The 11,146-nt window shown below is 39.9% G+C and overlaps 1 protein-coding gene across 18 annotated transcripts in view; it reads left to right on the top strand.

Annotated features, from left to right (window-relative positions):
• The first annotated feature begins 287 nt into the window (after positions 1–287).
• Positions 288–11,146, top strand: part of LOC105472874 (RAD51 paralog B) — an 861,624-nt gene continuing 850,765 nt past the window's right edge. For 7 of the 18 annotated variants that reach the window (XR_011625798.1, XR_011625797.1, XR_981891.3 and 4 more), the window contains exons 1-4: positions 312–573; positions 837–1,022; positions 3,622–3,707; positions 4,471–4,584. Coding sequence is in view for 9 of the 18 variants with exons in the window: in XM_011726439.3 (XP_011724741.1) it covers positions 3,624–3,707; positions 4,471–4,584 (198 nt within the window). In the remaining 9 variants the exon portion in view is untranslated. Of the gene's footprint in view, positions 574–836; positions 1,023–1,044; positions 1,650–3,621; positions 3,708–4,470; positions 4,585–11,146 lie in introns of those variants that run through there. The other 11 variants (XR_981892.3, XR_011625799.1, XM_011726436.3 and 8 more) reach the window with 9 other exon arrangements.

Here is an 11,146-nt window from a genome sequence, read left to right as displayed (position 1 = left end):
ATCGAGATCATCCTGGCTAATACGGTGAAACCCCGTGTGTATTTTGTATTTTGTAAAAATACAAAAAATTTGCCAGGCGTGGTGGCGGGCGCCTGTAGTCCCAGCTACTCGGGAGGTTGAGGCAGGAGAATGGCGCGAACCCAGGAGGCGGAGCTTGCAGTGAGCGGAGATCCGGCCACTGCTCTCCAGCCTGGGAGACAGAGCGAGACCCCGTCTGGCAAAGAAAAAAAAAGAAAAATTTCCAAACAGGGTGTTCCCTTGCCTCACATTCTCTTTGGTGATGGTCCGCCAACAGATTTTGATAATCACTATTTTGAGGAACTGCTTCAGATTCGATCTGTTAGGCTGATCACAGTATTAACTACAATTCCCAGCAAGCCGCGGACCCAACCTGGGCCTCTGCCGGCCTCTGATTGGATACAATAGCCAGGATGACGACCCAATCAGTACTTCGGTTGTTGCTTTGCGGCGCTTTCCGCGGGGAAACTGTGAAGGGTGGGGAAACTTGAAAGTTGGATGCTGCAGACCCGGTACTGGAAAGTTTCATGTGGGGTGCCGTTGTGGGGAAGTGAGGTTCGCTCATTATTTCCTGCTCCTTCCCTAGGCCCGTGGGTGTCGATACTGGGGGAGCGGAGATTTTCTCTTGGGTGCTGGTCACGCCCCCTTAAGACTGTCGGGATCTTCACTAAGAACCCCGCCGTGAATTCCGGGGGTGGGGGCGGCTTCGGGCCTTCTTTTGGTGGGGAATGCTTGGAAGCTGCTCATTGTTGGAAAAAGCTCTTTTTAGGGGATTCCGGGTGATGTTTCCGCCTGTTGATGCCCATCTTCCTCCCCAGCCCCTTCCCGCTTCAGGTAGCCTGTCATTAGGGGAAGTTGAGGGACTGTCCCACTTCAGGTGGTGTTGGAGACCGTGGAATCTGGAGTCCGGTCCCTGGATTCGAATGCGAGCTTCACACCAATTGTCGGCTGTTTAACTTTGCCCAAGTTTCTCAACTCGGTGCCTCGGTATCCTGTAAAGTAAGGTAAAATATCCGAAGCCTTTGGAACAGTGTGGCACATAAAAAGGACTCAATAAATATTAGCTAATATTGTTCCTCAACAGTTGTCGTTGAACATCTAACATGAAGAATTTTCTTTTCTTGGTGATGAGGAGGACAGGGTTCATTCTCCAGGGTTGACCGTCTCCCCTCAAGTGCAACACACATACGTGCGTTCACGCACACATACACCGCAGGAATTTACGTGCTCCGGTGGAGGAAACTCGCAAACCATAATAATACTTTGATAAGATTATCGAATAGATAATGTACGAAGTTGATGAGAACTTTGGAGAGGAAAAGACTTGATCCTGGGGAAGGTTTTGTGGAGGGAAGTCAGGGAGACAGGATGACAATTGCGTGACCTACCAATACACATACCATATGACTGGAGGGCAGATCATGTGAGAGTCATTATGATGATTGCTGACCTTAAGTACTATATGCCAGGCACTCCCCGAGTGCTTTAAGCTCCACTACAGTCATATGCCGTGGTAAATTCATATGACTGTAAAACAACGGTTTTAAGGAAATTAAGACACTGAGAGGTGAAGTAACTGCCAGGAAGGACAGGAACTGAACCTTGCAATGTGATGTATGAGTGAGAAGGAAGTGAGGGACCAATTTTTGATGTTTTTCTATGTGATCCTAAGAAGTTAGGAATATATCCGGTGGTCTACCAATCCCATGGGAAGTGTTAAAGGATAGTGTCTTTTTAGGAAGCTACTCAGGGCAGGATTGTGACACTGATATGACTTTTGCAGGCGAATTTGGGGCTTCTTCCTGTCTGCTCCGGTAGCACTTTTAAATAGCAATTGCGATACTTACTGCATGACTGTAGTTATTTGTGTGTACCTCTCTTTTCATCTCTTAACTATGAGTATTCAAAGGGGAGGTGATATGCTTAAATTATTCTTGTACCCCAGAGCTCAGCAGGGTGTGTATTTAAATGCCTGTGGAAGGAGCCAATTAAGGAACAAATGAATGGAGTGGCCAGAAACAATATGCAATAGTCCAGGCAAGCGATGGGAGTGGCCCTATTAAGGCAGAGATAGCAGAATTGGTTGTTGTTAAAGTCCCTGTAGTTTAGAATTTATAGCTTTTTGTTTGTTTGTTTGTCTTTTGTTTTTGATAGGGTCTCAGTCTGTTCCCCAGGCTACAGTGCAGTGGCGTGATCAAAGCAGCCTCGACCTCCTGGGCTCAGATGGTCCTCTCATCTCAGCCTCCTGAGTAGCTAGGACTACTACAGTTGTGCGGCACAACGCCCAGCTAATTTTTGTATTTTTTGTAGAGACAAGTTCTCTCTATGTCGCCCAGGCTGGTCTCAAACTCCTGGGCTCAAGCAATTTGCCTGTCTTGTCCTCCCAAAGTGCTGGGATTATAGGCATGAGCCTCCTTGTGTGGCCCATAGTTCTTTTCTTTCTTTCCTTTTTTTTTTAAATTGAATTGATCAGTCTAAATGGTGTGATTACCTGAAACTACCTTATCTGAAAAGACACTAGGCAATGTTATAGCAGGTATCACTTGGTTTTCTATTGGGGGAAACAAGTCAATGCTAACAAATTCCCATAGAGAGAAATGAGGAGGATGTATTTTGTGTTTGTGAGAAGTGTGTGTGTATGTATTTTGTGTGTGTGTGTGTGTGTGTGTGTGTGAGAAAGAGAGAGATAGAGATTGATTCAATCTGATTTAGATAATTTAGGTGTTAAATAGAAATTTGGGCCATGGTATTGGAAATAAACAAACATGTACATTCTCAGTACATGTACATTCTCAGTCATATATTTTCATTCCAAAATGTTACTTCTTTTCTGATAACTATGTTGCTTTATTCCTTGGATTTATTCCTTTCCTCTGGAAAGAACTGAAAAATGTGTATCTACCATCTCAATGAGATATACAGCTTCTCCTTTGTATGAATTAAGAGACTCACAGTAATTCTTTTTTAATTCTCTGAAGATAAATCTTTCATGAGCCTCATTTACCCCTAGCAAGGTACAATAGTGAAATTTAACTGCATGTGAGAATATAAGCAGCTAGTGTTAATATAGAACATTTTGGGCCAGGCCCGTTCGCTTATGCCTGTAATCTCAGCACTTTAGGAGGTCAGCATGGGAGGATCACTTGAGCCCAGGAGTTCGAGACCAGCTTGGACAACATGGCAAAACCCTGTCTCTACAAAAATTGGGCGGGCATGGTGGCGACCTTGTCTCTACAAAAAATACAAAAATTAGCCATATCCAAATAAAATTTATACATGCATTGAACATTTTAAGGTGCTCTACAAATGTGAAGTGGTACTATATTCATGTAGTAAATATCGAATAATTGTGTGAAATTATATTTGAGGTTGCCTTGTTTTTCTGTGTGCCTGTTTGATAAAAAATTGTCTCTCATATTTAAAACATTTAAAAAGATTCTATAGCATTCCTTTATCAGTAATATTTTTAACACAGTATGTTTCATTTTGCATATGGAGAAACTTGAGGAATTTTTAATTTTGTTTTGGATAGCCTATTCACTATTACTTATGTTATATTCTATTTTTTTTTCATGGTTCTTCTTTTCTTTGCTGGATCTGGAGGCATGGGTAGCAAGAAACTAAAACGAGTGGGTTTATCACAAGAGCTGTGTGACCGTCTGAGTAGACATCAGATCCTTACCTGTCAGGTAAATTTTATTTAAAATTTTTATTGAGAAGTTTTATGCACAAGTTAACTTTATACCTTAATACTTCTTAAACTTGAAATATGAAAATGTAGGCTTACAAAATAAAAAAGATAAATGATGGTGCTTTTCCATAGGCTAATTGTAAATATCAAGCTTCCTTGGGTGCATTTCCAATTGCGATTTCATTTACCCAAATTTAGTATTTTTGCATTTTGAGGGGAGAGTGGTCATGGCATAAGGTGAAGTAACAGCTTTGCTATTTATTTGTAGTTACATGAGAAATAGGACTGAAATGAGGAGATACTATTCAAAATACATAATTTCTCTTAAAAGCAAAAGAAATTAATAGACCATTTTCTTATTGATGGAGTATGCGAAATATATAGAGCAGATCTTGCATTTTTAAGCAAGGTAGTGAAGCAAATTCTCCTTAGCAGGGTAAATAAGATTTAAAGGTTTTGGTTGGTTGTTTTTGTTCTTTGTTGTTTTTGAGACTAGGTTCTCATGTTGCCCTAGGTGGTCTTGAACTCCTGGACTTAAGCAATCCTCCAGCCTCAACTCCCAGGTAGCTGGGATTACAGGCACACACCACTGTGTCTGGCTAGATTTAAGGTTTTATCTTACTATAATGAATGTATAAATCTTTGATCTGCAATAAATTATACTTTTGTCTACATAAGCAGTATCAATTGAAGGTTTCCTTTTAACTCTAATATCTTTGTTACACATATATGTTTAAAATACTCTCTTTATGTTTCTTTAGGACTTTTTATGTCTTTCCCCACTGGAGCTTATGAAGATGACTGGTCTGAGTTATCGAGGTGTCCATGAACTTCTATGTATGGTCAGCAGGGCCTGTGCCCCAAAGATGCAAACGGTATATTTATATTTTATTATGATTTGATTATGAATGATTCCTCATCTCATTAAACATGCTTTTTTAAGGATGAGGCACATGCAGAAATAGAGATGAGTACCTCAAAAATATTAAGTTTTCTACCATAGAAGTTAGTTCTCTAAGGAAAACACATGTGAAGCAAATATTTTTTTCTTTTTTGAGACACTCTGTTGCCCAGGCTGGAGTGCAGTTGCACAATCTCGGCTCTCTCCAGCCTCTGCTTTCTGGGTTCAAGTGATTCTCCTGCCTCAGCCTTCTGAGTAGCTGAGATTACAGGCACGGTACTACCCTGCCAGCTAATAGTAGAGATGGGTTTTCACCTTGTTGGCCAGGCTGGTCTCAAACTTCTGACCTCAAGTGATCTGCTCACCTCGGCCTCCCAAAGTGCTGGGATTACAGGCGTGAGCCACTGTGCCTGGCCTATATGTGAAAAATTTATGTAGTTTATAAACTCATGGGAGACAGTTTCCAAATAAGGGAATTAGGGAGCAACAGAAAGTTTTTACTTTTTTTCTGTAGCCAATAGCTGTAGTTCCAAAGGTCATCTTTCTCTGATTGATTAGGTAGTATTTGAGGGCCTCGTAGTTAAATTATAATCTTAATTTTAGAATGCCCCTTTCTTTGATATACTGACCTTTACCATCATCACTTGCTCTGGATCATAAAGTACACATAATTGTACTTATACTTGCTTATTGATTGAATAAGAGGTAATTAAAAATTTATCCTTTACTCTTAAGAAAATTTGAAGTCTTTTACAAAAGCCCTCATCAAATTGTACATTTTTTCAGACTTTTTGTGTCATGACTGTAGCTTAGCTTTTCAAATTATAGATTTGAAACATGATAGAAATATCTTGTTTTCCCACAGTAAGAGTTTCCTAAAATTCTGTTCAGTGTTTTGCAAATGTATTTATTTATGTGGACTGTAAGTTACTTACCTCACTACCTTATATTGAAATTTACTGAACACTGAACAATGAAGTACAATTCTCTGAAGAAGGGGAGAAGGAAGGAATGTTAGTGTCATTTGAAACTTCTAAAAACAATGAACAGATATTTGAACACCAGATATTTTCTTTCTTTCTTTCTTTCTTTCTTTCTTTCTTTCTTTCTTTCTTTCTTTCTTTCTTTCTTTCTTTCTTTCTTTCTTTCTTTTTGTTTTTTCTTTTTCTTTTTTTTTTTGAGATGAGGTCTGGCTCTATTGCTTTGGCTGGAGTCTAGTGGTGTGATCTTGGCTCACTGCAACCTCCACCTTCTGGGCTCAAGCCATCCTCCCACCTCAGCCTCCTGAGTGGCTGGGACTACAGGTGCACACCATCGTGCCCGACTAAGTTTTGTGTTTTTTGTAGAGATGTGGTTTTGCCACATAGCCTAGACTGTTCTTGAACTTATGAGCTCAAGTGATCCTCCCGCCTTAGCCTTCCCAAGTGCTGGGATTACAGGCATCAGCCACCGTGCCCGGCTGAACAACAAATATTTTCTTTTGTTCAGATTTAGCTTGTGATCTGAGGAAAATATTTTAAAGGCAGGGTAGTCAGAAGGAGAATCAGAATTGGAGTTAGAAATTGGCATTAGTCTTAGCTTTATCATTGATTTCATTGCTTTGAACAGCTTTCTTTGTTTTATGGGAGAAAACAGAAGTTAAAATACTGTGCAATGATTCTGTGACTAGATTCAAATTAACTTGTTACTATTTTGAAGGTTGTAAAGCACCAGAAAATCTTTAATTTGTCATCTGTCATTCTAATTGATCAATATCCATGGCATATTTCCAGTTAATAATTAAATAAGAGAGCATGGTCCCAAAATTCAACTTTAATTTCTACTTCCATCACTACCTTCAGCTGCCATCTTAATACAATTCCAAATACAGTTCAAGAAGCCATCTTTCTCCTGTGGTTTATGTTCATTCTTGTAGCATTCCTTATATTTCAGCACTGCCTTAAACATTGGCTTAGTTTTTTTTTTTTTCCCCAACTTTTATTGTAAGTTCCGGGGTACATGTGCAGGATGCGCAGGTTTGTTACATAGGTAAACGTGTGCCATGGTGGTTTGCTGTACAAATCATCCTGTCACCTAGGTATTAAGTTCAGCATCCATTAGCTATTTTTCCTGAAGCTCTCCCTCTCCCCGACAACCTCCAACAGGCCCCAGTGTGTGTTGTTCCCTTCCATGTGTCCATGTGTTCTTATTGTTCAACTCCTGCTTATAAGTGAGAACACACAGTGTTTGGTTTTCTTTTCCTGCGTTAGTTTGCTGAGAATGATGACTTCCAGCTCCATCCATGTCCCTGCAAAGGACATAATCTCATTCCTTTTTATGGCTGCATAGTATTCCTTTGTGTATGTGTATCACATTTTCTTTATTCAGTCTATCATTGATGGGCATTTGGGTTGATTTCATGTCTTTGCTATTGTGAATAGTGCTGCAATGAACATGTGTGTGCATGTATATTTATAATAGAATGATTTATATTCCTTTGTGTATATACCCAGTAATGGCATTGCTGGGTCAAATGGTATTTCTGCCTCTAGGTCTTTGAGGAATTGCCACACTGTCTTCCACGATGGTTGAATTAATTTACACTCCCACCAACAGTGTAAAAGCATTCCTATTTCTCTGCAAGCTTGCCAGCATTTGTTGTTTCTTGACTTTTTAGTAATTGCCATTCTGATTGGTGTGAGATGGTATCTCATTGTGGTTTTGTTGTGCATTTCTCTAATGATCAGTGATGTTGAGCTTTTTTTTTATATGTTTGTTGGCCGCATGAATGTCTTCTTTTGAGAAGTATCTGTTCATGTCCTTAGTGCACTTTTTAATGGGTTTTTTGTTTTTTCTTGTAAATTTGTTTAAGTTCCTTGTAGAGTTTGAATATTAGATCTTTGTAGAATGGATAGATTGAAAAAATTTTCTCCCATTTTCTACCATGGTAGTTTCTTTTGCGATGCAGAAGTTCTTTAGTTTAATTAGATCCCATTTGTCAATTTTGCTTTTGTTCCAATTGCTTTTGGCATTTTCATCATGAAATCTTTACTTGTGTCTATGTTCTGAATGGTATTGCTTAGATTTTCTTCTAGGTTTTGGGTTTTTTCTGTAGTTTTGGGTTTTACATTTAAGTCTATAATCCATCTTGAGTCAATTTTTGTGTAAAGTGTAAGGAAGGGGTCCAGTTTCAGTTTCATGCATATGGCTAACCGGTTCTCCCAGCATCATTTGTTAAATAGGGAATCCTTTCCCCATTGCTTGTTTTTGTCAGGTTTGTTGAAGACCAGATGGTTGTAGGTGTGTGGTCTTATTTCTGAGTTCTTTGTTCTGTTGCATTGGTCTATGTGTCTGTTTTTGTATCAGTACCAAGCTGTTTTGATTACTAGAGCCTTGTAGTATAGTTTGAAGTTGGGTAGCGTGATGCCTGCAGCTTCATTCTTTTTGCTTCGGATTGTCTTGGCTATACAGGCTCCTTTTTGGTTTTGTGTGAATTTTAAAATAGTTTTTTAAAATTCTGCAAAGAATGTCAATGGTAGTTTAATGGGAATAGCATTGAATCTATAAATTACTTTGGGCAATATGGCCATTTTCATGATATTAATTCTTCCTATCCATGAGATCCATGAGCATGGAATGTTTTTCTGTTAGTTTGTGTCCTCTCTGATTTCTTGGAGCAGTGGTTTGTAGTTCTCCTTGAAGAGGTCCTTCATGTCCCTTGTTAGCTGTATTGCTAGGTATTTTATTTTCTTTGTAGCAATTGTCAATGGGAGTTCATTCATAATTTGGCTCTCTGCTTGCCTGTTATTCGTCCATTGGCTTAGTTTTAGTTCATTTCTTCAGGAAATTTTTTTGCTCATTTATTCAATCATTTATTCTTTTGACCTGTATTTACTGAATGTCAAGTATGTATTAGGTACTTTGTCAGGCACTGGGGATGTCATGGTGAACAAGTTTATACAGTTCCAGCACTTTTGTAGTTTACAGTCTAGTGGGGGAAGCCAGACATTAAAATATTAATTCAGAAATAATTAGTTAATTATAATAGTGCTAAATCCTATGAAGGAAAGGCATAAGGGGCTTTGAAACTTTATAATAAGGGACACTACTTAGTTTGGGGGTCAGGAGGGCCCTTCCAAGGAAGCAGTACTTTAGCTAAAACATGGAAGATGAATAGGTGAGAGATAGGCAAAGGAGTTGGGAAGGGAGATGGGCAGGGAAGAGTTATTGGACACTGGCTATAACAGATGCAAAGGCCCTGGGAAGAGAAGGAGAATGGGGCTTGCACGAGTGGGACATAACAGCAAAGAAGAGAGTGGTAGGAGATGAAGCCAGAGAAGTAAGCAGGAGTCAGATTATTAGGGCTTTGCACGCCAAGTTAAGGATTTTGGACTTCATTCTGAGAGCAATGGAAACTCATAAGAAGGGTATACTGTAATATGTGTTTTAAAAAGATCAGTCTTGGATGTGGACAAGTGATTGAAAAGGAGGAAGAAAATATTCATGAAGATTAGTTACGTACCTATTACTGTGTTCCAGACCAAAAGTGATGGTGACTTGTATTATTAATGCAGAGGTTATAGTGTTGATTAATATGAGAGATATTTAGGAAGGATAATTTTTTTTTGTTTGTTTTTGAGACAGAGTCTCACTCTGTTGTCCAGGCTGGAGTGCAGTGGTGCAATCTCGGCTCACTCCAACCTCTGCCTTCTGGTTCCGGCAATTCTTGTGCCTAAGCCTCCTCAGTAGCTGGGACTACAGACATGCACCATCACACATGGCTAATTTTTGTATTTTTAGTAGAGATGGGGTTTTGCTGTTGGCCAGGCGGGTCTCGAACTGCTGGCCTCAAGCAATCCACCTGCCTCAGCCTCCCAATATGCTGGGATTACAGATGTGAGCCACTGTGCTCAGCCTAGGAGAGAATATTAATGGGATTTGGTAATTGTTTGGCTGAGATGGTAGTGACGTACAGAAAAGTGTCAGAGATGATTCCCTGACTTTTGCTTTGAGAAACTGAGTGGTACCATTTCCTGAGATCAGGAGTACTGGAAGAAGAGCAGGTTTGAGGGAGGCGGATCATACATTCAATTTAGTACTTGTGTAAGTTTTTTTTTTTTTTTTTTTTTTTTTTTGAGATGAAGTTTTGCTCTTGTCGCCCAGGCTGGAGTGCAATGGCAAGATCTCGGCTCAGGCTCCCAGGTTCAAGCGATTCTCCTGCCTTAGCCTCCTCAGTAGCTGGGATTACAGGCACCCAACACCATGCCCGGTTAATTTTTTATATTTTTAGTAGAGACAAAGTTTCAGCGTGGTGGCCAGGCTGGTCTCGAACTCGTGACCTCAGGTGATCCACCTGCCTCAGCCTCCCAAAGTGCCGTGATTACAGGCATGAACCACCGCACCGTCCGGTACTTGTCTGATTTAAGATGCTTATAAAACATATTGTGAAGACGGGAAGTAGGCAGTTAAATATATGGACCTGGACCTTGAAGGCGAGGCATGCACGTGGGAGTCATTGGTGTAAATATGATAGTTGAAGCTATCGGAATGGATGAGTGATTGCCTATAAAGTGCATACAGTAAGACGATAAGCGTACTTAAGCCTGAAACCTGAGTGATGCCAACAGTTACAGGTCAGATTAGACGATAATGAGTCTGAGAAGAAGCAGCCACCAAAGTAGAAGAAAAACTGGTAGTGTCATATCACAAAACTCGTCTTTGTCTCATTTATATACATACTACTTCTCTGAAGTTTTGTTCTGTTAGTTAATTTTATTCTTTTTTTAAGACGAAGTTTTGCTCTTGTTGCCCAGGCTGCAGTGCAATGGCACAATCTTGGCTCACCGCAACCTCCGCCTCCCGGGTTCAAGCGATTCTTCTGCCTCAGCCTCCTAAGTAACTGGGATTACAGGCATGTGCTACCACGCCCAGCTAATTTTTTCTTTTGTATTTTTAGTAGAGATGGGGTTTCTCCATGTTGGTCAGGCTGGTCTCAAACTCCGGACCTCAGGCCGAGATCCACCCACCTTGGCCTCCCAAAGTGCTGGGATTACAGGTGTGAGCCACCGCACCCAGCCAATTATTATTTTTTTGACTTACCAAATCTATTATTCTAGAAATTACACTTAAAATTGCAAATGAAGTACTTTAATTTGGACAGATTGGGCTGCCTTTGCATGTTTGAGAAAGTATCCTCACATGCATCCACATTGCCTGATGATAGATTATAGACAAAAATGTGTATGTAAGGATGCCTACTGAAATATTTTTTATATCAAAACATTGGAAACAATAATAATAGTAAGGAAGGAGATAAATTATATTACATTTATGTTAAGGAATATTATGTAGGCACTAAAATCTTTGAAAAATTTTTATTTATTTATTTTTATAGAGATGAGGTCTTGCTATGATGCCCAGGCTGATCTTGAAATTCTAGCTTCAAGTGATCCTCCTGCTTTTAGCCTCCCAAAGTGCTGGGATTACAGGCATGAGCAACCATGACCAGCCAAGAATTTGTAATAACAGGAGAAATGCCCAGGACATAAATGCTTAGT

The sequence above is a fragment of the Macaca nemestrina genome, chromosome 7 (genome assembly GCF_043159975.1).
Source record: "Macaca nemestrina isolate mMacNem1 chromosome 7, mMacNem.hap1, whole genome shotgun sequence".
Classification (NCBI taxonomy): Eukaryota; Metazoa; Chordata; class Mammalia; order Primates; family Cercopithecidae; genus Macaca; species Macaca nemestrina.
The sequence above is the reverse complement of the archived record's forward strand: the minus strand, read 5'-3'. Positions and strand labels throughout refer to the sequence as shown.